This window comes from Bufo bufo, chromosome 9, assembly GCF_905171765.1.
Source record: "Bufo bufo chromosome 9, aBufBuf1.1, whole genome shotgun sequence".
In the NCBI taxonomy this organism is placed as follows: domain Eukaryota; kingdom Metazoa; phylum Chordata; class Amphibia; order Anura; family Bufonidae; genus Bufo; species Bufo bufo.
The window spans coordinates 70,200,989-70,228,705 of NC_053397.1; the positions used below are offsets into that span (position 1 = coordinate 70,200,989).

Here is a 27,717-nt window from a genome sequence, read left to right on the forward strand (position 1 = left end):
TCTTTCAGTCATTAAAGAAGCACTAAAATATTCTGATCATTGGCCTCTGTAGAGATCAATACCTGATTTTCCCTATCTTATGCAAATACACATAACCAAAAGCAGGCCATACACATTATACTTTTGTCGGCCAAACCCGACAAGAACGGCAGGTTCGGCCAACACACTAAGGCTGAGTTCACACGGGCGTTGTGGGAAAAGGTGCGGGTGCGTTGCGGGAACATGCACGATTTTTCAGCGCGAGTGCAAAACATTGTAATGCGTTTTGCACGCGCGTGAGAAAAATCGGCATGTTTGGTACCCAAACAGAAGTTTGGGCTTGGGATCGGTGTTCTGTAGATTGCTATTATTTTACCTTATAACCATGTTATAAGGGAAAATAATACATTCTGAATACAGAATGCATAGTAAAATAGCGCTGGAGGGGTTAAAAATAAATAAAATAAAAATTAACTCGCCATAATTCACTTGCTCGCGCAGCCCGGCATCTTTTCTGTCTTCATCTTAGCTGTGTGCAGGAAAAGGACCTGTGGTGACGTCACTCCGGTCATCACATGGTCCGTCACATGATCTTTTACCATGGTGATGGATCATGTGATGACCGGAGTGACGTCACCACAGGTCCTTTTCCTGCACACAGCTAAGATGAAGACAGAAGAGATGCCGGCTGCGCGAGCAAGTGGATTAAGGAGAGTTAAATTATTATTATTATTTTTTTAACCCCTCCAGCACTATTTTACTATGCATTCTGTATTCAGAATGCTATTATTTTCCCTTATAACCATGTTATAAGGGAAAATAATAATGATCGGGTCTCCATTCCAATAGTCTCCTAGCAACCGTGCGTGAAAATCGCACCGCATCCGCACTTGCTTGCGGATGCTTGCGATTTTCACGCAGCCCCATTCACTTCTATGGGGCCTGCGTTGCATGGAAAACGCACAATATAGAGCATGCTGCGATTTTCACGCAACGCATAAGTGATGCGTGAAAATCACAGCTCATGTGCACAGCCCCATAGAAATGAATGGGTCAGGATTCAGTGCGGGTGCAATGCGTTCACCTCCCGCATTGCACCCGCGCGGAATACTCGCCCGTGTGAAAGAGGCCTAAAGCTACTTTCACATCTGCGTTTTTGCTGGATCCGTCTTGGATCAGCAAAAACACTTGCATTAGGATAATACAACTGGTTGCATCAATTATGGAGATTGCATTAGGATTTTATTTGTTACTGGCCATCAAACATAAGCAATTTTTGGGGTTAGGGAGAGATTTAGTGCGCAACGCATATCAAGGTATCATGCCACTGGCCATCTCGTGCACTATATGGACAAAAGTATTGGAGCAACTACACATTACACCTACAGGAGTTATGACATCCCATTCTAAATCCAAAGGCACCAATAGGGAATTGGTCCCCCTTTTGCAGCTAAAATTGGAGTGTGTCAGTGGGAATGTTTGCCCACTCATCCAAAAGAGCATTTGTAAGGTCAAACACTGATGGCGGGTGAGAGAGCCTGGCTCACAATCTCCGTTCTAGTTCATCTTCAAGGTGTTCGATGGGGTTGAGGTCAGGGCTCTGTGGCCCAGTGAAGTTCTTTCACAACCAACCATGTCTTTATGGACCTTGTTTTGTGCACTGGAGCATAGTCATGCTGGAACAGGAAAGGCCTTCCCCGAACTGGGAGCATGCAAGTGTCCAAAATGTTTTTGTATGCTGAAGCATTAAGACTCCCTTCACTGGAACTAAGGGGCCAACCCCTGAATGACAACCACATAGCATTATCCCTCCTCCATAAAAAAAAAACACATTCTCCTGGTATTCACAAACCCAGATTCGTCCATCAGACCGCCAGACAGAGAAAAGGGATTAGTCTCTCCACCGAACACGTTTCCGGTGCTCCAGTGTCCAGTGGCGATGAACAAAACACCACTCCAGACTGCTGCCAGAAGGTCATGGAAACCCATGGCATGAAGCCCTCGGCACACAGTCCGGATGTTAGTGCCAGAGGAGGTTTGGAACTCTGCAGTTATTGACCCAGCCAAGCGTTGGCTACTTTAATACACTCAGCGACCCCGCTCTGTAACTTTACGTGGCATGCACAGAGTTGCTGTCATTCCTAAATGCTTCCATTTTGCAATACCACTAACCGTTGATGGTGGAATATCTAAGAGGAAGATTTCAGCTGGCTGGCACTTCTTGCACAAACATTCAGTACTTTTACAGTACTAACAGGCCAAAGCTCAAGTCCGATGAGACTTGCTGGCCCCATCCCCCCACCTTCCTGACCATGACTGGCAGGTTTATTTCCTGTTATGCAGGTCATGGTCAGGAGGCGCAGGACAGTGGGGCCGGCGAGTAGCATCAAACTCATTTCCCTCGCAACGCTCGAGCGCTGCATGGTTCGGCCTGTCAGTACTGAATGCTAGCCCAGAAGTGACAGCCAGCTGAAATCAGCGGGTCTGTCACTATACTATGCTGCTCTCAAAGAGACATATCTTTAAAGGCAGACTGCATGGCTAGACAACTATAGCAATAGGGCCGAATTCAATGGTTACAAGGTGTGTCCCATTACTTTTGTCCATATTGTGTATGTGCTTTTAGGCGTTTTCTGTGTGCGCTCTCTTACTCTATCAGCATTTTGTATATACACAATATTTATTTCTTACTCCGTTAATTCTTAGCTTGCAATGCAGTCATCATACTACCTGATTTTTTGTGTTAATTTGTACTTATATAGTGGCATTGTCTTCCATGGTAAATGTTGTATAAAATGGGTGAAAAACCTAGGCTACTTTCACACTTGCGGCAGAGTAATCCGGCAAGCAGTTCCGTCGCCGGCAATCTGCATGCAAATGGACAGAATTTGTGGACGGATCCGGATCTGTCTTACAAATGCATTGCAAGAACGGATCCGTCTATCCGTTTGTCATACGGACAAACGGATCCGTTTTTATTTTTATTTTTTTTCACATTTTTACAGGTCTGCGCAGACCAGAAGGATGGATGCGGCATTGCAGTATTTTTAATGCCTGATAAAGCACTAGTACCTTCCAATGTAAATTAATGCCGGATCCGGCAACTGATCCGGAATTTTGGACAGATATAATACTGCAGCATGCTGCAGTATTTTCTCCATCCAAAACGCCATTCAGTGACTGAACGGATGACATCCTGAAAGGATTTCTCTCCATTCAGAATGCATGGGGATGAAACTGATCAGTTCTTTTCCGGTATTGAGCCCCTATGACAGAAATCCACGCTAGTGTGAAAGTACCCTTAATAGTGTTAAGAATATACAGTTTAAAACAAAACAGAAACCAGATACACAAGGATTGAGGTCTGGAATATGAAAATAATATTACCATGTTATACGTTGACCAGGTAAAGATGTCAAAGTGGTGATCAGCTGCGCAATGGGCCAGTCTTTAAGGCTACATGCACACGACTGTTTTGTATTTTGTGGTCCGCAAACTGTGGATCCCCAAAACAAGGAAGCATTACAGAAATGCTTATTCTTGTCCGCACAACGGACAAGAATAGGACATGTTCTATTTTTTTGGGCTGGGCCACACAACGGAGCAACGGATGCGGATAGCACGCGGTGTGCTGTCCGCATCTTTTGAGGCCCCATTTAAGTGAATGGGTCCGCATCGGAGACGCATTTGCGGACCCAAAACAATGGTCGTGTGCATGTAGCCTAAAATAAATGATCAACCAAGTTATATGTGAAGGGGGCAGCTCTCTATTCTGCACACCTTAATAGTCTTTATAGGACAACCCTTTAATGAGTGCCTGTCAGATCTTACACGCATTCCTACTAAAATAACTGTTCTAGATCATCTCTTCTTATAATTGGCAATTGGGTGTTCCTATTCCTCTTCCCAAAGGGGTGAGTCCCTTCACATTCTGCCACAGTGAGCTCTGTGCACTTTGAGACACGACCCCTTGATAAAAGTAATGTGAACACCCACTTGTCAGTGAGAATTAAGGCTACCTGCACAGAGGTGACGGCTGTCTTGCAGAAATTCCGCATGAATTTCCATGCATGTTTCCACACCAAATCCAAATAAAAAAAACATTAAATGCAGTTTTTGGTGCGGATTTGCCATTTTTCTCACCCTTGCATTGAAAAAGGTGAAATCTGCACAAAGAACTGATATACTGCGGATTTCAATATCTGCAATGTGCATAGGTAGCCTAATAGAGGAAGGGTACAAAGTATAGATCTAATAAAAGTTGCTCCAGAATGGTTATATTATGTGGACTACAATTACTTGCTAAAGCAGACACGTCAGGAGGGATGACAGGTCCTCTTTAAATAATACCTAAAATGGCCAATGAACTGGGCCTACCAGATTCTCTTATTTCACCCCAGCCATCTCCTTCGGTTCTCTTGCTGCAGACTATAGTACGGTGGTCGGTCCCTTCTCCCTAAAGGGGTTACACCACTAAAAGTATTTATCACCTATCCACAAATTAGGTGATAAAAACTGGGGGCCTGAGAACTCGAACCCACTGCATTCCCAAGAATGGGGGGTCCCCGAGTCCCCTCTTCGAAAAGAGCAGCATTGTGCAGTTTTTCTCTTCTAGGGGGCTGACGTAGCTTTGTCCATGTCAGTCCATTGTCAGGATCGCCATCAGACCGACATTCATCATCTAACTTGCGGACAGGTGATACTTTTTGTGGACTAGCTTGCGTCACAACTTCTGTCAAAAGGTACAACGGCCGAGTGCTCCATCCTCAGGCCGTCAATCCTCTCTCCACCGGCAATGTCTCATACTAACCTCCCAATGACAAGGCAATGCTTCTGGTGCAGGCTGGCTTATGCGAAGCAGAAATGTGTATTTAAATACGTACCTCCTGTTTCTTTTATTTGCCTATGTTCCTAATTACAATGTAAGCGCGTTCAGAGAAGGGAATTCCACTTTATGTTTATTAAAGTACCATATACCTGTCATCCAGCTAACAAACAGAACTGCATATTGCAAACAGCATATGTTAATTCCTCGGAAAGAGATGAAGGCATGAAATGTGCCAGTAACGTTAAATACCGCCCGACTGCTCACAGAGAGAATGGGAGACAGCCTGCAAGTATGCCAGGGGTAAGACACTGGGAAGTGGATCAAAACTGCATATAGAGGGCGGGGAAAAATATAAGCCTGAAGGTGGGGTATATCAAGGATACGGATTGCTACTTTTTACAATGGAAGTACGGGTGTTTATTACTTTATTCCGTAAAGGGTTTTCCCATTGGATAGGTCAGGGTCTGAACACGGAGACCCAAAGGAGTCACAGCCCTTTTCCACTATTCTCTATAATTTGGCCACAAGTAGATGAATGGAGCACAGATTCACATGACCCAATTCTTTACAGTCTTTGGGAAATACAGAAACAGCCAAGTGGTTTCCATATTTTCATCTGGTTTCTATATCTCCCATAGACATGTATACAGCACGCATTTGTGGTCTCCACTTCATTCTTCTCCTCCCAGACTGATTATGGAGACTACCGAGAACATAAAAGGCACAGGACAGGTATAGACATCAGTTCTTAGTTAGTGCAGCACCTAAAGACTTTGGGCCAAAATGCGTTAGCTGCCAATACCTTACGCGTATAAAGACTCGTGCACGTTCGAGTGCTGCCTTTCCCAGTCCGTCGATGGACATATAACATAGCTGTACAAAATTCTACACTGACCGTATCATTTTGAAGTCTAACAAGCAATAAGACAAAAATATTATACAATCTACAAGTTTAATTAATGATCACAAAGGGAATAATCAAAGGCAAATTATCGTGACACCTTTGATTACGCTATGTAAAATGACAAAATTTATGATTTTATCAAACTCGTAACCTCTGTTGTGTTAACGTGCAGAGGCATAAAGTGCACAAATATAATCTTGTATGCACGGACTGGAACAACGTCCCTAATTTTATTAATTGCATCTCCAAGCCTAATTTTGCCTTTGTGTTATGATCCATTTTATTGCACGCTGTCATTTTACAGTTTCCCCCTACTCAGAAGCTCTGTCCCAGTCCTTCATTCCTCTTCGTCTATCATTCTTAACCTCTATCCCTGTTACACTCAATTCCCCATTGCTTCATCCTTAATCTCTTTTCTGGAGATTTGCCAACTATCCCTGAATCAATTCCTGGAGATTTCATTAGCCAAATGACTTAATGATGACATCAACAAGTGATCAACTACAGAGATCTAATTATTGCGCAGCCCATGGCAATAAATTATACAGATCATTCCGATGGAGTTTGTGGCAAAACAATGCAGATCATTTTACTGAAGGATTTGGTAAGACCGCCCTTCATGCTTGGTTCTTTTAAATTCAATTAGGTGATATTACAAAATTAAAGCTCTGTGCTGGAGGAATAGGCTTACAGTCGGACACAGTGGTCATCAAATCCCAACATTCTCACAATGAGATCTGATGCAGCCCATAGATATATTGTGGTTGGCCTGTCTGTCTTTCTGCAAGTTCTGTCCCTTCCACCTTAGGGTGGACACTGAATGAAGATTAGATGGCCCTACTGCAGGCAGAGCAGTGATGCAGACTGTACGCCCTTCTTTGCCGAAACCTTTGTTTTCATATGCAGTGAAGGGGAAGGCAAATAAAAGGGGTTGTCCGGCCAGTAACAGTGTATTTTTAGTCTGACACAGAAAATGGACTGCTCAATCATTGGCCACAGCAGTGCGCCACTTCATCCAGTGATTAGCTAAAGGCCCCTTTACACAGGCCAATGACTGGGGCAGTTATCAGGAAGGAGCATTGCTAGGAACACTCCTTCCCAATAATTGCCCTGTGTAAAGGTGCTAGCAAATCACCAGATGAACTAGCTTGCTCATCCAGTGAAAGCATTGCTCATGTGGTCACCTAAAGGCTCTTTTACACAGAGCGACACAGCAGCCAATTAGCAGGAACTATCCATTTGTTCCTGATAATTGCCTGCAAGTCAGAGAAGCTGAGAGCTGCATTTACATGCAACAATCAGCTCACCATCTCTGATTAACAGGCAATTATTGGGAATGGATTGATCATTACTGACAATTGCCTGCTGTGTCAGCCCTTGTACAGGAGCCTTACGTGTTCACACGTTTTCACGTTGAGAAGCAACAGGTAGTAAAGCCACAGTGGACTCATCAGAACCGAGAAAGCAGGAGATGAGTGAGGGAATTAGGACTTCTTTTAATTTTTCAATTGTTTCGATAAACAGCCCCTTTAAACGTAAAACATCCAGAGGAAAGTCTTCTATATAGGGTGGTTTGTTACTGTCAAAGTGTTTGTGTATCCAGGTCAACAAAACAAAAAATTCTCTACAATATATAAACCAAATTTTAAAAAAAAGTTCAACCGGCAAATACATTACAGTTCAACAAGTGTGAAGGCTGCAAAATGTGAGTAGGATCCTGATGGTCCTACAATACCATAAATAAAAGAATATTTCGGAATAAATGCAATAATATGACGCATCAGTGATTCATGGTGCAATTACCTCTTAGACTTTCAACCCTGTTATATAATGCATGCTGCCACCCTTAGGAGACTGTAGACCAGCCGTTTCATAGGGGCCACAATAACGGAAGGCACAAGTTATTACGATCTTTCATAGTGTAAAAGAACTTGGTACACAAAATGGCAGCTGCTGAGGGCTATTTCAAGAGGCTTTAATAACTCAAATCCCAATATGACTGAGGTAATTATAGGTGTGAAAAAGACATTAGAGAATATGGTAATATCTGAAACACAAACAACGGGAAGCTAATCTAGAAAATAAGCAAGGGAAAGCAAAACAAAAAACGGGCAAAATAATACAGAGACGATATAGAGGAGTAAGAGAAGGGGCATGAACAAGACAGAAGGTTAAGACCAGGACCACAATGGCATCAGGACCAGATGGGGAGAGAACAAAGACTATACAGTAAAGAAAGGCTGGAGGTAAAAGAGAAAACTAAAATGGCAACAAACAAACAGAAAAAAAAATATAAAAGAAAAAAGAAATGAAAACAAAAAAACATAAACTAACCAGCAGAACTGGGAGTTGAGGGCGAATTGGCTTGACTTCCGTGAACTGACACATTGGTAGCAGTCACAGCTGTTTTGGCAGCATATATATTGGCTTCCTCTTGAAATTTACCTATGTTCTTCTTGTAGCGGATTCGCTTATTTCCAAACCAGTTTGATACCTGCAGTATGTGCAACAAAGACAGTGAAACAGTGCAACAGACAGTGATAAATCTGCACAGTTTAACCTGCAATAAAGTATTAGCAACTAAAGCTTCTCTGCACCTCTACTTAAAGGGTAACTAACCTTTTATTTAAAGGGGTTCTCCCGCAAAAAAAATTCTACAGTTTTCAAAACCAGCACCTGGATCTGAACACTTTTGTAATTGCATGTAATTAAAAATGTATTACAGCTACCGAGTTATTCAATGGAATCTACCTGTAAAGCACCACCTCTTTTTCAAAATTTTCTGTCCTGCTGACTGAGATGGACGCACATGCTCAGTTCTGTCCTTCAATTGCCATCAGCTGCAGCACACAGGACACGGCCCCTGAACTGTCAGCTTCAAATAGACCTAGCAGGACAATTGGAGCAATAAATCGGGGGGGTTCTTTGGTTCCATTTGAGGTATAGGGTTGGTTCTGGGTTTGTTCGAAAAAGGTTGGAATATACTAAATTATGTAAGGTTTTCATTTTTACATCAGTCATATGTAAAAAAAAAAAAAAGGATAACTCTGTTTAAGTTTATTTTATACTATTCTAAATGAGCAACAATTTTTGTGATATACTTTATTTACTTATTTCACTGTTTTAGTTACCTAATAGGCATCTGAAGGTGTCTATAGCACTTTGAAATCTGTACACCGCTCACATGTCAAGAGTGTACAGATTCCACTGTGAGCGATGTCCAGGCAGGAGTGTACAGATTCCACTGTGAGCGATGTCCAGGCAGGAGTGTACAGATTCCACTGTGAGCGATGTCCAGGCAGGAGTGTACAGATTCCACTGTGAGCGATGTCCAGGCAGGAGTGTACAGATTCCACTGTGAGCAATGTCCAGGCAGGAGTGTACAGATTCCACTGTGAGCGATGTCCAGGCAGGAGTGTACAGATTCCACTGTGAGCGATGTCCAGGCAGGAGTGTACAGATTCCACTGTGAGCGATGTCCAGGCAGGAGTGTACAGATTCCACTGTGAGCGATGTACAGGCAGGAGTGTACAGATTCCACTGTGAGCAATGTCCAGGCAGGAGTGTACAGATTCCACTGTGAGCAATGTCCAGGCAGGAGTGTACAGATTCCACTGTGAGCAATGTCCAGGCAGGAGTGTACAGATTCCACTGTGAGCAATGTCCAGGCAGGAGTGTACAGATTCCACTGTGAGCAATGTCCAGGCAGGAGTGTACAGATTCCACTGTGAGCGATGTCCAGGCAGGAGTGTACAGATTCCACTGTGAGCAATGTCCAGGCAGGAGTGTACAGATTCCACTGTGAGCGATGTACAGGCAGGAGTGTACAGATTTCACTGTGAGCGATGTCCAGGCAGGAGTGTACAGATTCCACTGTGAGCGATGTCCAGGCAGGAGTGTACAGATTCCACTGTGAGCGATGTCCAGGCAGGAGTGTACAGATTCCACTGTGAGCAATGTCCAGGCAGGAGTGTACAGATTCCACTGTGAGCGGTGTACAGGCAGGAGTGTACAGATTCCACTGTGAGCGGTGTACAGGCTGGAGTGTACAGATTCCACTGTGAGCGATGTCCAGGCAGGAGTGTACAGATTCCACTGTGAGCGATGTACAGGCAGGAGTGTACAGATTCCACTGTGAGCGATGTACAGGCAGGAGCACACATCCAGTCTCCTGCACAGATGTGTCATGCCAGGCCTTAGCAGAGAGGAGCAGGCACAGGCAGGAGCAGTGATGTGCTATGCAGAGTTCCGGTCTGTGCCCGTTCTGCTAAAAGCTCTGCATAGCACATCGGTATAGGAGACCAGATTTATGCTCCTGCCTGTACATCACTCACTGCATCTCCACAGCAGTGTACAAGTTCACAGATTCCAAAGTGCTATACACACCCTAAACTTTAGGTGCCTATTTTATTAAGTCACTAAAAATGGTAAAATAAGCAAATAAATATATTATGGCCCATTTGGAATAGTTTATAATAAACTTAAAGGGGTTGTTTCACTTCAGCAAATAGCTTTTATTACGTACACAATGTTAATAGACGGCACATACCAATGTATTGTGATTATCCATATCGCCTCCTTTACTGGATAAATTTTTTTCATCATATACTTCTCGTAATCTATCAGTGGAGGCCGTACTTGCACACTATAGAAAAAAGCACTAGCCTATGTGCGCTCCCACGGTCCCGGCCACCAGAGAGGCTGACACTTTTTCCTATAGTGTGCAAACACGACCACCGCTAATTGATTGCAGGGTGGTTATAACCATGGAAACGAGCAGTGTATAATGTGATGGAAAAATTAATCCAGCCAGCAAAGGAAGCAATATGGATAATAACAATACATTAGTAAGTGCCCTGTACTAACTTCCTCTACATAAATGCTATTTTCTAAAGTGACACAACCCCTTTAAATAAAAGGTTAGATACCCTTTATATCTGTTCTTTTCTATTCTATAAGGGTCTAAATATTTTATTATTCTGAACAGGGTGCATTAAAAGGGTTGCCCCAAAATCAATGCTTATCACTTATTAGCAGGATAAGTGTCTGATCACTGCTGGGAACCCCACTGATGACAAGAATGGGTTTCTGGGCCATCTCCATTCAATGTCTACGGGACTGAGAGAGACCCCTGTTTTGTGAATGGTGGTGGAACCTCTAGCGATCAAACACTTCTCACCTATACTGTGAATAAAGTGTTGATTATGGGACAATCTCTTTAAGTTCATGTATAACTTACCAATGTTACATCTATTTCTTATGCATTTGCACTGATCCCCCAAGACCTGCTTCTAGTGGCAGTGACGCCATTGTATAATTGGTCATTTTCCCTGCAGTGCCACCACTGGGTAAATGATCACTTGTTCACTTAATCCGCTGCAGGAATAATGACACATTACATGACAATTTGAAATCAATGGGCATCCACTGCTCTTAAATGGACAACAGGAGCTATCCAGAATTGAGAACTAGTCTTGAAGCGACTCTTGGCTCAAATACAAAAAGAATTGTGATTAGGGGAGCCCCCTCTATAAGCTCAATGTGCTCTCTAGGACTTAAAGTGTAACTGTCATATTTTTATTTTATTTGATAGTTTATTGGAGCTAGGCATGTATACCTAAGTTAGTCAGTCAACGATTGTCAAAAGATCTGTAATTACCTTATAACAACAGCTTTCATTAATGTCCTGTGTCCCTTTCCACTCTTCCCTTAAAAGACAGTTGCTAGGTCTTAACCGTCTCCGGCGAAGAAGACAGGAAGACGGAGAGGCGGTCCTTCACACTGCATACCTGCATTAGGCTTCAGAGTAAGGAGGCGTGTCTCTCAGTAATCCAATCTGATTGGCTGGAAGGGAGCTGCTGGCTACAGCAAGTGTGTATGAGAAGTGAGGGAAAGCAGTTTTGGCCTCAGAGAACTGGCAGAGAAGCCATCTTGAGAAGAGCCTCATATTGTAAATGTAAATGTTTAAACAGCCATAACTAAGGGAAAAACCTCAAGGAAAACAGTGGTATGTGAGGAAACTAAAGATTGCTTTATGCATAATGCTGCTGCAGCAGTAACATATGCTAAATTTTTTTTTTTATGAAAACATGACAGTTACACTTTAACAATGGAGCTATGAAACACTCTGTATGACATAATCCAATTACTAAATTGTCCAGTACTTACTACTAAAAGTTCGAATAAAGCTATCAAGCACAGGGACCCAAAGACGTACTCTACCTGTGATACGGTGATCGCACACTTCTTGGCTAGCTCCTCTTTGGCCTCTTCACTGGGGTATGGGTTGCTGAGGTGTGAATAGAAATACTCGTTCAAAATTTCTGTAGCTTGCTTGTTGAAATTTCTTCTCTTCCGTCTATATACACACACAAAAAAATTGCAGTTAAACATAGGCAGGACATATGCACAAACTAATGGAACTTTATAATGCCTGGATATACTTGGTCTAGCCACATTATTCTGGCCGCTAGCTAATATCAAGAGTAACTGCCGTGTGTTGAACGGAAATCAGCTAGGGAGGCTGAGAGTGACTCAGTAAGGTGCTGGTAGGTTGTCACAGGTGCATCCCATAGCTGCTGAATGATGCATAGGGGAGGACCCTTAGAGTGAACACGGCGATCAAGGCGGTCCCACAGATGCTCGATTGGGTTCAAGTCTGTGGAATTAGGGGGCCAGGGTAGTACTTGGACGACTTGGTCATGCTCTTCCAACTAATCTCAGACATTTCTAATCGTGTGACATGTTGTGTTGTCTTGCTGGAAGATCCCATTTGCCCAGGGAAAACAAAAATGATGTATGCTTGTACGTGATCTGCATGGATGGATTTATAACCAAATCAGTTTAGAGTGCCTTCCACATGGATTATAGTGGCCCAGAGAATGCCACGAAAACATTCCCCACACCATAATGCTGCCACCACCAGCTTGCGTTCTTCCAGCAATGGTGGCAGGGTGTTTGTTCTCTGATGTTTCTCGTCTGACATGCCAACGTCCATCTGTTCGATGGAGGCAACCCTTTTCCAGTCAGCGGAGGTCCAATTCTGATACTGACGAGAAAATTTAAGCTTTTTCTGTCGATGCAACGTTGTTAGCAGTGGTGCAGTGACCATCTGTCTGCTTCGGAGCCCCATACACAGTAGGGTTGACTGAACTGTTGTTTTATACACGTCTGGTAGCCCCTGGTTCTATCTGGTGGTGAGCTGCTCGACTGCAGCGTGTTGGTCTGCCCTCACACACCTTCGTAGCCGACATTCACCTCTCACATCAATGGCAAGTGGTGGTCTGCAGTTTCCACATTGTTTATTCGCAATGGTGCCATTTTTTCACTCATAACACACTTTCACCACAACCGCACGTGAACCATTCACAAACTGTGCAGTTTCAGAAATACGGACATCCTTGGCCCGAAAGACAATAATTAGGCCTTTTTGCAACTCTGATAAATCGCTCCCATTACCCATGACTGCAAAGAGGGATATGTGTGCAGACAGCTCGCAACACGTGACTTCCTTCATGAGATATGTGCTGCTGACATTTAAAGTAGGAAGTGGTCATAATAATGTGACTTGACCGTGTAGAAGGCATGTAAAAAATAGAGATTCCTGAAAAGAAAACTAGTAGAGGAATACATTATATATGCCATGCATTTGACTCCCGTTGGGACAGGAAGCAGAAGTGAACTGGAATTCACGGTGGCAACTATGAGCTCCAGTAAAGTATAGACTGGATAAATTATCAGTTTTGGTTGGAGTTAACTTTTCAGAAGTGACTTCGGGTCAGAAGTCTCCATACACATCGAATAGTAGGCCTCAGTTTTTAGATATGCAGACTGGTTACTGTGAGCCAAAAGATTGAACGCCAAGGTCCTCACATCTCAGCCCACTAGATTTTTACTTATGGGTGCCTAAGGATATGCACATGAATCACCTAAAGCATTGTTGCTCTAGGACTTCTAGCATGCCTGAGAGCCAAAGGTTGGAGACCACTCACCTAAAGAAACACATAGAAAATGAATTATGCACAGAACACAAGATAAAGTAACAGGAGATGAGATTTCTCTGTGGGTTTTTAGAAAAAAAGACTTTTCTTGAGTATGAAGGCATTCGGGTCATACAGCACATTCAACATTATTATACAGGGTGGGCCATTTATATGGATACACCTTAATAAAATGGGAATGGTTGGTGATATTAACTTCCTGTTTGTGGCACATTAGTATATGTGAGGGGGGAAACTTTTCAAGATGGGTGGTGACCATGGTGGCGATTTTGAAGTCAGCCATTTTGAATCCAAATTTTGTTTTTACAATAGGAAGAGGGTCATGTGACACATCAAACTTATTGGGCATTTCACAAGAAAAACAATGGTGTGCTTGGTTTTAACGTAACTTTATTCTTTCATGAGTTATTTACAAGTTTCTCTTTGTTTACAGCCATTGACATGTCACCGAGGTTAACACGTGAGGAGCGGATAGAAATTGTGTTGATGTCTGGTGAACGCAGTAACCGGGTCATTGCAGCAGATTTCAATGCAAGACACCCTATGAGACCACCCATCTCCCATGCTACAGTTAGCAAACTGCTTGCTAAGTTTTGTGAAACTGGTTCAGTGTTGGATTTGCCAAAATGTGGACGCATGAAATCTGTCTCTAAGGAAGAAACATCAGTGGCTGTCCTAGCTTCATTCAGCAAGAGCCCACAGCGTAGCACTCGCCGCATGTCACTGGAGAGTGGCATTAGTCGAACATCCCTTCGGCGGATATTAGCTACTCACAAATGGCACCCTTACAAACTTCAGCTACTGCAGCATCTCAACGAGGATGACCCAGATCGGCGCACTGAATTTGCAGAATGGGCAAAACAAAAATTGGAACAGGACCCTCAGTTTACGCAGAAGATTTTGTTCAGTGATGAGGCAAACTTTTATGTGAATGGTGAAGTTAACAAACAAAACCACCGCTATTGGTCTGACACTAACCCACATTGGATAGATCCCTCCAAGACTGTTGGAAGAAAAAAATTGATGGTATGGTGTGGTATATGGGGTACAAGGATAGTGGGCCATTCTTCATCAATGGAAACCTCAAGGCCACTGGATATGCGAAATTGCTACATGATGATGTGTTTCCCTCTTTATGCACTGAAGCTGGCACGTTCCCTGAGTTTTTCCAGCAAGATGGTGCACCACCACATTATGGGTGTCAGGTCCGAGCATTCCTAGATGAACAGTTTCCTGGAAAGTGGATTGGTCGTCGTGGGTCAGTTGAATGGCCCCCAAGGTCTCCCGATCTGACTCCCTTAGACTTTTATCTTTGGGGTCATCTGAAGGCAATTGTCTATGCTGTGAAGATACGAGATGTGCAGCACCTGAAAACTACGGATACTGGAAGCCTGTGCTAGCATTTCTCCTGCGGTGTTGCCATCAGTGTGTGAAGAGTGGGAGAAGAGGGTTGCATTGACAATCCAACACAATGGGCAGCACATTGAACACATTTTATAAGTGGTCAGAAACTTGTAAATAACTCAAGAATAAAGTTACGTTCAAACCAAGCACACCATTGTTTTTCATGTGAAATTCCCAATAAGTTTGATGTGTCACATGACCCTCTTCCTATTGAAAAAACAAAAGTTGGATTCAAAATGGCCGACTTCAAAATGGCCGCCATGGTCACCACCCATCTTGAAAAGTTTCCCCCCTCACATATACTAATGTGCCACAAACAGGAAGTTAATATCACCAACCATTCCCATTTTATTAAGGTGTATCCATATAAATGGCCCACCCTGTGTGTGTGTGTGTGTGTATATATATATATATATATATATATATATATATTTATATTTATATTTATATATGTATGTATGTGTGTGTGTATTACGCGATCACTCAAAAACACAACAATCGATTTCATCGAAACTTGGTATACACATCCCTTGATACCTGGAAAGAAATCTTGCGGGGGTCTCAGCTCTCTAGGACGTACTGTTCCTGAGATATTCCCAAAAAATGACCTGCATTAGCCAATAAAAGCCTGCAAGTCTCTTTCTTCATATCCCAACTGCCATACACAACCATTAAATGAAATAGATGAAATATATCTGTGCGAACCCGGGTCCTTCTTCTAGTCAGTTATAATAAAACAATTTTGTCTGGCGATTGAATTGTCCACCAGAAGCATAGACCACGATAAAGCTACAGGAATCTGCTTACATAAGAGATATCAGGAGGATGTATCCACGCTGGTCTTACCGTGCATCTAAAAAGCGGGACCTCAAGATCATGACTGCTTCACATGTGCTTTGCTTGAGCTGCATCTGGATAGAACTAAACTTTCTGTGGATAATTCCAACCATGCGCTCAATCTCTTTGGGGGAGATGGGTCTGGTCCGGCTCTGCTCCCGCAGCAGATTCATCACATGTGTTGTAAATTCATTGCAGGCCTAAAAATGAATAAGAGCGTTCAAATTTATAGTCTGCTCTCTGCATACTCACATGGATGGATTCGCTTTTTCACGTCATACGGTTTCCGTTAAGATTAAATAACATACTACACATTAGGTTCTTCAGGTTCTCCTCATGTACCGTAGCCTTGCCATAATCTCAAATGACCTCTAGTCTTGCCATGGGAGTCACAAGGGCAATTCATCTGTTCAGTTCCACGACTTGAACGTATTGGAATGGCCCAAATGTCACAGCACAATATGTATTAGATAATGTTTCGATCACTGTGTAATGTGGTAATATGGAAGCATGGAGATAACCCTCCTGCAACCCCGGATGTCGGCTTAGAGAACACTGGTGTAATGACAAATTGTGCACCTTTCTATAAACGGTGTTTCAATTCTGCACCATTTGCAAGATCTTTGATGTCAGTGAATAGGAGAAAACTTATCGAGGCTCTGTTCACATTGCCATTGGAGGAAGATTTGACAGAAAGAATTGCATTAATGGGGTTGCCTCACTTCAGCAGGTGGCATTTATCATGTACAGAAGATTAATACAAGGCGCTTACTATTGTATTGTGATTGTCCATATTGCCTTCTTTGCTGGCTGGCCGTGGCCGTGCTTGTGGCCTATGCCACCAGAGAAGTCGGCACCTTTTCCTACAATGTGCCAGCATGGCCACCGCTGCTGAATCGCAGGGAGGTCGTAACCCCCGGAAAGGAGTAATGTATAATGTGATGGAAAAATGAATCAAGCCAAAAGGCGGCCATATGGATAGTGTTGAACGAACTTTTAAATTCGGTGTCCAAAGTTCAGGTTATTGAAGAATCCAGTTATCGATTCTGAACTCCGTTATGGTCCGTGGTAAAGGAACCCATAACGGGATTCTTCGATAACCCAAACCCCAATTTTGGACGCTGAACTTAAAACCCAAGTTCGCTCAACACCAAATCTGGACAATCACAATACATTAGTAAGTGCCTTGTATTAACTTTCTCTACATGATAAATGCCATCTGCTGAAGTGAGACAACCCCTTTAAGAGTTATTTTTCCTGTTAAAATACAGAAGCTTGTAGACAGTCAGTCACTGGTAGTATTTGTCTTAAGACTGATCCGAAAAAGCAGGGATCAGCAACCTCCGGCACTCCACCTGCTGTGAAACTACAACTCCCAGAATGCTTCATTCACTTCTATAGGAGTTCGAAGAAAAGCCAAGCATGTTTGCATGCTGGGAGTTGTAGTTTCACAGCAGCTGGAGTGCCGAAGGTTGCCGTTCCCTGCGATAGAGCGTTGTGGCTTCCATTATAAATAGAAGCCATAATGGGTATTATGTAAATGGAGCCTTATACCCAAGTGGCTGAAAACCCATAAATACACAATTGTTCTCGCAGCTAAGAATTTTCCGTAAAACTGTATCTGGTGCACGAAATACTTTGTTTTCCAGGCGGATACATTTTACTTGATTTCTTAAGGCTAAATTCACACGACAATATAAGTAAACAGCCGTTAAAAAAACTGCAAAATGGTCCATTTTTAATGTGCGATTTTTTACGGAAGCCTTTAATGAAAATGAGCCATTAAAAACACACCGTTTGAATTGTATGGGGGTTGTCTGTCCGTGAGAACGGACAAAATATTTTTTAACGACCGTTATTCACGGCCCATTAAAACACAGCCGTGTGTTCTGAGACGTATCCCTCTTACGTCATCCAGTGTACTGGCCGATATCCCGCCCGCGCATGCGCACTGCATGGAATGATGCTGCTGCCCACAATGGTCATCACAGTGCGCATGCGCGGGCGGGATATCGGCCAGTACACTGGATGACATAAGAGGCTTACAGGGCGGGCCAAGCAACAGGCTGGGGAGGGGTTATGTGAGAAGAAGGCAGAGCGGCCTGGGCACTTACAGCCCGAACGCCACCCCTGGGCACTTACAGCCCGAACGCCACCCCTGGGCACTTGCGAGCCCTCATTTACATATGAATAAAACTCAGTTTTTGCCCCTGGTGAACATCCAAACAAAAAGACAAAAGGTACCATTTGACTGATCTGTAGTTATGCTACAGTGCTATGTAAGTGGTCTATAAGGGCAAATTGTGGTGACAGACTCCCTTTAAAGGAAATATGTCACCAGGTATTTACTGCCCTATCTGAACAAGATTCTGGATCACTTACTAAAACGACTGGGTCAGTGCAAGTAAGTGACTCCATGTTTTTTGCTAACAGTATCTGTCACCAGTTTATAAAGACCTCACAGAGGGACGTATAAAATTGGCGACACATCCCCTTTACTTTAAAGGGAATCTGTCACCAGCGACCTCCCTATCCAGCTGAGACACATAGCTGGTGTTCACCTGATTAAAACACCGTTTTTATTTTGTCGATAACAGGCTTGGTTACAGAGTTATCATCCTTTATCTTAATCGGCAGCTTAGGCCTTTGGTGCAATGACGATGTCACCATTGCACTCACTGCACATGAGCTCTGCCCCTTTCTGTCACCAGCCTCTCCCTGGCTGCTTTGCCAATGCCTGACTCAAAGAAGCCAGGGAGAGACTTGCTACAGAAACAAGCAGAGATCAGGTGCAACAAGAGCAATGGTGACGCCCTCCTTGCACCAAAGGCCTAATTTTGCATGTTAATAAAAAGTATAACTCTGGAACAGAGCCTCAGATCAACAAAAGAAAAACGGTGTTTTAAACGCATGAACCACAGCTGTGCGTCTGTGCAAACAGTTTCCCAGGGAGGTCACTGAGCCTCCAGAGGTTAGCACTATATTCCCATTCAAAGACAACAAATGTCATTGAAAATGGCGAGGGACCGAAAAACGGCAGAAATAATAGAAAAGTGGACAACTTAATTACACAATAATTAAAGTGCAGCTGTCATTTCAGAAAATTTGACATGTCACATTGACAGGAGGTTTTGATTGGTGGTGAAAAGCCCTCCTCTCATCGGTTGTGCCCCTTCCGCTGTGTTCAGCTCTCATGAAGTAGTGTGTGGATCCACAGAAGGTCTACGGGTCCACACATCCAAATAGAAATGGAAGCAACATGGCCGAAGGGACATCATGCTCTTTCCTTCAAACGATCAATGGGCCCTCAGGACCTAACCCCTCACTGATCAAAATGACATGTCAGAAGCTTTACCTACATGTAACTGGAACATACCTACAATACAGGTCAGAGGACCCTGTGGAGCACATGAACATGTCCTATTAGAAACAACCTCTGCAGTTCTTCATGTAGCCAGTCATGGCATCCATGTCAAAACGGTATTTGTATTGCCGACATAGGGATACCAGAGATATGGAGGAATACATGGAACCTGCAAATATTTGTTTTTCACCTGTATGCAGAGAAGTGAATGGCCTCCGACCACCAGTCTTGTACTTGCTGTTCCTTCTTTCTGCTTACCTGTTCATATTTCTCTAACTCTGTGTGGTAGATCTGTCGGATTTGGGATAATTTGGCTCTGTAATCTGAATGTTCCACCGAGTTATCAGACCCGGCACCACCTGAAGCTGCGGCGGCTGCTGCAGCTGCTGCGGAACCTCCTCCTTTTTCTGGACCTGCTACCCCTTCAGCCAGTAGCATGTTATCCAATCTCATCAACTGAGGATCTGCCGGCTCCTCTTCTTGTGCTCCCCGAATACTGAGTACTGAAAGACAATGCAAATAGAGGATCATCAAATGCTCAGAAACCATAAAAAAAAAGTTCTATGTATTACATTCATGCAATAAAACCATATTACATGTAAATCACACCATGTTCCCAGCATGTAACCAATCTAGAATAAAACAATGTGATACAAGTTAGACAATAAACTATTCTAGCTCTTAACAAATATACAGTTATTACACCTTTTATTACATACAGTATGTAATAGTAATTATGAAAACACACCTCCACTGAACAAGGCCCATCATCATCATAAGTGAATTCAGTACTGATGCTATATGTGGGGTTAGATAAACATATAGTTAAGTCTATTCCACATTTATCCACTAGGGGTCCCCTCTGCTACTGGATGACTAAATACACAAAAATCCTACACAAGAAACTTATTAAGAACAGTCCATCATTTAAAGAATAAACCACATAATTAACAAAAATACACATTTTCTTACAACAGCAAAGTGAAAGGAACTGACACAAATAAAAAAAAAATCCATTGTCAATCAATCTTTATTATTTTTTCCCATTCTCATCAATGAATCCCAGATGTATGGCCTAATGATGGATAGTAAATTTCGTGCACGGTTTTCGTCTTTTGTATGTGGCATATATTATAATGCTCATAGTGATAATAAACCGATAAAGTTAACTGCATTATCTAAATGAAGTCTTAGGCTACCTTCACACAACCGTATTTTTGGTTCGCATGCGATCCACACTTTTTGCATATCCATTTGTTTCAATGAGGCTGCAAAAATTACGGACAGCACACAGATGTCATCTGAGTACTGTCTGCGTCCGTCTGGCTGTTCCAGAAATTATAGAACATGTCCTATTCCTTTCTGTTTTGCATGGTCGGTATCAGCGTTCTGCAGATCCGCGGGCTGCGGACCGCAGAACGTATACGGCCATGTGATTGTAGCCTTTAGCTGGCCATAGCTATGGGCCGAATGATTGTTCATCCAGCAGATATCTCCCGACTTCACCACACACACACGTATGATTGTTCATCCAGCAGATATCTCCCGACTCCACCACACACACACGTATGATTGTTCATCCAGCAGATATTTCCCGACTTCACCACACACACACGTACGATTGTTCATCCAGCAGATATCTCCCGACTCCACCACACACACACGTACGATTGTTCATCCAGCAGATATCTCCCGACTCCACCACACACACACGTATGATTGTTCATCCAGCAGATATCTCCCGACTCCACCACACACACACGTACGATTGTTCATCCAGCAGATATCTCCCGACTCCACCACACACACACGTACGATTGTTCATCCAGCAGATATCTCCCGACTCCACCACACACACACGTACGATTGTTCATCCAGCAGATATCTCCCGACTCCACCACACACACACGTATAATTGTTCATCGAGCAGATATTTCCAGACTCCACCACACACACATGTACGATTGTTCATCCAGCAGATATTTCCCGACCCCAGACACATGTATGATTGTTCATCCAGCAGATATCTCCCGACTCCACCACACACACGTATGTCACAGTCTGTGTGTTTTCAGTGGGGCGAGAAGAGAAAGCCACTTCTAGACACCTCTGCCAGCAGTTTATCTCCCAGGAAAGAACAAAAGGAACGGGAGGAAAAAAAAATATTACCTTTGCCCAATTCTTCTATCCCCCCCGAGAGTTGGGATATCCCCCCACGCATTAGATTGTTGGCTGCTCCAGCTGAGAATTCTGGGATCGGCCAGCAATACACTAATGTGTAAGGGAGAGCCTTTATACGTAGCTGTCCTGTCTCTTCTAATTTAAGGTCTTTTTACACAGATCGCTAATGAGGCCAATTATCATAGAAATGCTCACTCCCAATAATTGGACAGTGTAAAAGGTGCCGACGAGCGAGCAAACAATGGTTCATTGGGAACTTGTCACATCACTGCTGGGTCACGTGCCGTTTGGGGACCTCTGAGGCCAGTTTTTGTCTGTAGCAGCACACGTGAACTCGGTCATACCCTGGCCAGAGGCAAACAAGACAGAAACTGGAAGATCACCAAATGGAGCCAGAGTGTTGGACCAGGGCGTGGCAGTGGAAGGCAGTTCAGTATGATTTTTTTTATTAGGTACCCCATGCTGAGGGGGTTTGATAAAGGGCAAAATGCCAATCTTAATATAAACTACACACCTGGGGGTATGGTGATGTTCGGTTCTCAGAGATTTTGATATAGATAGCCAATCCTCTGGATACATTATCAATATGAGATGGGCCAAGTTCAATTCCCAACACCAGTAACAGATCAGTTGTTGAAAGAGGCCGCAGCACTCCGGTGAGCGCCTTCGCCTCTTTCTAGGTCAGCAACATCACATTAATCGTTAACATGGCGCAGCTCGGTCCCACTAAAGTATTTTCTGCAGGTGCATACAGACACTGTATATGGTCTTGGATCTAGATTCATACGTGACCACATGACTAGAGGCAATACATGTAGGTTGGCCCCCCTGGGTATGTGTCAATGGCTCCTAATAGTAATTTTCCTTTAACTATGGTGTAGACGAACAACTAGAGGTAATGCATCTACATCTGGCGTGTGCCATTTCATTCTGAAATCAGTTCCTTTAATGGAAGGAAGGCTGCCGCACCCCCAAACAGTATCACCGCTCTGTTCCTGTCATTATCCATTCCTTCGCCCGTGTATCTGAAGACAATAACATACCAGAACAGAGCGGCCGCCGCCTGCAGGAGACTCTTCGTGTTGGTGTCAAAAGGGAGGAAAAAAAAAAAAAAAATCATAATTGTACAATAAAAAAGCCCAGCAATTTAGGCAAATTGCTATATCTGTATTTTTTGCGTGTTAGGAATAAAATTTCCTTGAGGTGACGCGGTTAAATCTTTTCTTTCTTTCTTTTGAAGCCAAATTGCATGGGTCGCTCTCTGTGCCAATCCACTTGAGAAACACTAACAAAGGCCATTTCTGTGTTAGGGACGGATCGGTGGCAGCTTTTCATGAATACATGAGAATAATTTGGTCTGCTGCATGCTGAGAGCTGGGGCACAGCTCTACATACTGTATTACTGGCGTCTGCTGGGAAAATATCCAGCCAGAGGAGAAGGAAGAGGGAGGGCGATGGGGGATTAGCAGGGAGATAAAAGAGGAGGAGAAAGACGGAAAAACAGAAAGAAAGATGGAGCGAGAAGAGCGGTGGAAGACAAAAAGAAGACAAACAGTCTGTGATGCACTCAACTCTGTGCCATAGATTCTTCCGGATCATACATGGAGCTGTTCGGTGGACAGAGACGTGGAAATATATTAATAAGGGACAGGCAACAACTCCAGGGTTATATCCTTATACTCTCCAGATCAAATGAAACTCCACGAACAGGCCCGAAATTCCAGATAACCGAAGCAGAGGCTAAACATACAATAGGACCTTACAACCCAATATTCACATGGTTACCACAGAGAAGTGAATTGTGAAAAGGAATCTCATCAAAAATCGATATTTATCTGATCATTTCCTGCCATTAACCTCATATGCTTCTTAAAATGGCCATACACAATACAATTTTTCAGGCCAAGGTGCTTCCATAACCAAGTTCTTGACAGCACACAAATGTAATAAATCTCTTCACAATTCCCCTTTCATTTCTCGTAGGTGACACTTCTAGTCATGTGAAACAATCCTTCAACCAACGGCTGACCACCACAGCGTCACAATGAACGGACATAATTTCAACGTATAGAAATCTATCTAATTTCAACACTGGCCATCAAGCCTAATAGGCGCCTCTTGGTCTGTACAGATCACTTTACTGCAGTTATCTGCTTATCAGACCAGGTAGGATTATAATAACAGCACCTCTGTGTATAGATAGCACAGGAACAACCATTCACAATAGGTGATATCACAGCTTATCTACTCCCTCCTGATCTCTGCACAGGTCACAGAACATGCCTAGAAAAGTCTTCCATAGAAGTAAATAAGGTTTCCTCCTGTTCACTGTGTCTATGACCCATGTATCTGCTGTAAAGCAATTATCTAAATGCTGTTAAGGACAGCTCAGGCAAGATACACACACATATATATACTTTATTATAAAAGGTTGTGTATAAAAAAAACACATAAAACAAAACTATGAACATTTACAGGTGAGTTACAGAATTACCTATGCCATCACAGGGTCTTGTTTTTTTGGTGAGGGCTCTTTAATGCCAATCATCTTGTTAGCAAAGGTAGTTTCCTGGCATTTGAGTGGAGACACTGGGGGAGGCCTTCTTGTTACCAGTCATTGCACAAGACAAGTGGAGGTGACAGTAAAGTGACACCATGTCCCAGATGCCAGAACCCTTTCTACTGCTATGGGTAATATGCAGCATCATGTGTTTGTATGTATGTATGTATGTGTGTGTGTGTGTGTGTGTGTGTGTGGCAGCTTCACAAGGCTATGCACTTTTGACTGGCGTTGAGTTTATGTGAAAGTAATTAACAGTAATTAATCCTTAATTACAGTAATTAGTAGAGTCGCAGTAAATTAAGCCACATCTGGAGCAGATGAGGGCTTCCGAATGGCATGGATGCTACAGGCTAGGTGAGGAGGGGATACCAGTCATGAGATGCTGAAATGCCGGCCTAGAAAGATATGAATCAGGAGAACTAAGGAGGCTCGTAGCCTGGAGGAGATGAAGGAGTAGGAAGAAAGTAGGGGGAAAGCAGGTTTTTTACATGTATAAGATGACTGGTAGGAAGAAATATTTATACAAGCGCGAGACGGATTTATCCACATGGAGCTCTAAAAATCAAAATCGCCAAAGGGCCTCGCTCATGTATTAACACAATTTGGGGGACGAAAGTAGTCCTGTAGCAACCATAGTTTTGTCTCATTTTCCAGTGGTGTAAACATTGAAACTAGACCTCCGATTGGTTGGTTTGGCCAACATGGCCACTGCTTCCCCAGAGACCACTTGATTCCATGGCACCAAAGAGTGAGTGCAGCCGATAAGCTCAACAGAAACGCCGAATACAGTACCAAGAATGGAGACCTAGTGTCAGAAGCTGCTAACTACTAGAAGAGAAACGTGAAGCTCCAGGTGCAAGGGCTTTATCTGGGCCTACAACCATCCCACTTTACAAGCACCATGAAAAACTATACAGATCCCAATCACTTCAGTGCCAAGTTTTCTTCTTTTGGTATTTCTGAATGAAAAACTCAGCAGAATCATATTGGCCAACCATCTCCATTATGTCACAGCTTATTTGGGCATAGTGCTCACAGCCATGTGCTTGTAAAGCTTCACATTTCTGCACAGAGGACAAATCTAAGGACACTGCATGGCGCTCGTAGAGGTGATCGGAGGAGAGGTTCCTGTAAACTGAAGGAATGTTCCATCTATGAAAATAACATCCAGGACAAAAGGAGCCGGCCTAGTGTTTTTACCACCAGGCACCCCCCACCCCTGCACAGACTGCATGTCCGCCTGGCACATCTCTCCAAACCCTCGGGATACATTTCTAAAGCTGAAAAGGTTTTCCCTCATCTGGACTGTTCGAATTAATTACACACTTTAATGACATGAATTATTAATTTGATTCTGACTCTGCAGCTTCTGATTATCCTGCGCTGCCGACTATACAATTCCAGCTTCATTAAAACATCACCAGCTGCCTCCCAGACCGGCATTAAATAGTGAGAGCAATAATCAGATTATCTCCCTGGCAGAGAAGACCTACTACAGGCCTCAATAACACAATATGCTCCTATTACGCTTATTCCTTTACGCAGCAATCTCAGGGCCTGGCTTAAACTTAAACAACTTGCCATCTTGTGGCTAGTCATCCCCATTCTGGAAGGGTATCCTTTAACCTGGAGGAGCATTGTAAAACCCTCAGCTCCAGCCTAGACAGTCAAATATCTTAATTGTCCTTGTGAATTGACCCGGGTCAAGAGAGTGCTATCTCCAGTATGTGCCCACAACCCATAAATATGTTAATATTTGCTTTTGCCACATCCCCCTTCAGAGACCACCATAGCCCGGGATGACAGATGTCATGTGAGACCCTAGAATTGCTGTGACCTTGTGCAGTGACCCACTTCATTCAGCAAGACTATGTCACAGCATATTAAAGTCATCTGAGCCAAAAGGCAGAGAAGCTAGCAATCTATTTGAGTGCTGAAGTCAAAAGTGTCACTGCAGCTTCCATTGTGTGTGCATCCTTTTGAGGATCCGGTGAGCCCGTATAGACTCCTGGGATGTGAGGTGTGGAATGAATCAGCCCTTTAATCCCAGCCTCAGGGTAGTAGCGCAATTAAAGTAGGAGACATCCCGTGAGGAGGCGTTACTGACACAACAACGTCTGATTATAACGAGCTGTGAAAAGGTCAGAGCCTGAAGAGGATGCCGCTCTCACTGGATATGCAGCCACGGATACTCATTACCCAAATCACATATACACATTTCAAGAGATGACTAGGAGAAAAATGAATGGTGGCTCACCATCTAAGCTCTTGGAGACACCAACGTAACTCATTTCTAGGAAGGACACACAAGCCACGGACAAAATTTGCCCGCACACAATTTGGTCTTTTGTTCCAGTTACATATACAAACCTTACAGATTTAAAAAGTAAGAAATAAAATAAAAACCAAAAACAAGAAAACATGCAACAATTCCTTAGTGGAAATTTTTCCACCACTGTAGAAGGCTTGGCTCTTGGCACAGCTTCTTCATTTATCACGACCCAGTGATTTAGAGGAGCGCAGGAGAAAGTGATGCCAATATTATTGTTCTGGTTGGAGAGGCCATAATGGGGTGGGAGGCTATGGCTATAACAATGGTGATAGCAACATGAGAACCCAAGCACTTTATACTCCGACTCTGGCATCGACATACTGAGGACATCTAAAATCATGAGTATGGGTTTACGCAGAAGAGATCTGTAGGTGGGTTGTTAAATCTCTTTCCTGTGACTGCCACCATGTATTCTTCTCAGCGAAATAAACCTTATTCAAATATATACTTTACATCAGAGGTTTTACTGCCCAATAAAGCATATACACATTTCATATGGTTGTAAACCCTTATATGTAGGAACAGTCCAAGGGTTTAATATCCCTGGCCATCTCCACCTTAAAGTGGAGAGTTCTATTTATTCCCTCCCAGACAAAAAAACAAACTGATTTTTATCACTCTACACAGACATGCTGTGGCACATTTTAACAGTTTATTAGCGTATTGACCCGGGTCATGTTCACATGGCCGAAATACCAGTTTGATAAATTAGATGTGTTTTTGCCATGAAATCCATGGCTAACCCTCAGATCTCTGCCTGGTTTTGCACTTGGAGTGTTTCAGAACCTCCCATGGATTTGGGCACATTCAACAGGGATAGTCTGCTGGAGGCCATTCTCCACGGTCTCTGCATGGTAACCACTGCAATAATTGAAATGCTCATTCAATCAATAGGTCACTTGTTTGGTGATTTTTGACATGGATTTTGGCACAGAAACAAGCCAAAATCCTCAATAAAAAAAAAAAAGTGTGAACATGCCCTAACTGCCCTATACTAAGCAAAAAGTGAGCACAATATAGCCATGTTTTTGTCTGATGATATGCAAACACTGAGGCAGTGCTGGAAAAACAAGGCGTAGATCTTCGTGGATCAAACTGGAAACAAGGGTCATCATCAATGGTCCAAGTAAACATGATCTGTAACTAGGGCTGCAGTAAACGATTATTTCAGTAATCGAGTATTCTACCGATTATTTTTACGATTAATCAAGTACTCTAATAAGAAAAAATGAATTAATAGAATGTTTTCCTTTATAAAAACTCATCAGCCCCTGCCTTCAGTCCCCAGCACCCCTCTTTCCCCCCTGTGCAATCAGCCCAAGTGC

The 27,717-nt window shown here is 43.2% G+C and overlaps 1 protein-coding gene across 8 annotated transcripts in view; it reads right to left on the reverse strand.

Moving 5' to 3' along the window:
• PBX1 (PBX homeobox 1) overlaps positions 1 to 27,717 on the reverse strand; it is a 132,977-nt gene that overhangs the window by 12,691 nt on the left and 92,569 nt on the right. For 6 of the 8 annotated variants that reach the window (XM_040406934.1, XM_040406931.1, XM_040406937.1 and 3 more), the window contains 4 exons: positions 19,575 to 19,819; positions 15,962 to 16,152; positions 11,934 to 12,069; positions 8,046 to 8,205 (listed from right to left, as the gene is read on the reverse strand). In XM_040406934.1, coding sequence (XP_040262868.1) covers positions 8,046 to 8,205; positions 11,934 to 12,069; positions 15,962 to 16,152; positions 19,575 to 19,819 — 732 coding nt within the window. Of the gene's footprint in view, positions 1 to 8,040; positions 8,206 to 11,933; positions 12,070 to 15,961; positions 16,153 to 19,574; positions 19,820 to 27,717 lie in introns of those variants that run through there. The other 2 variants (XM_040406935.1, XM_040406938.1) reach the window with 2 other exon arrangements.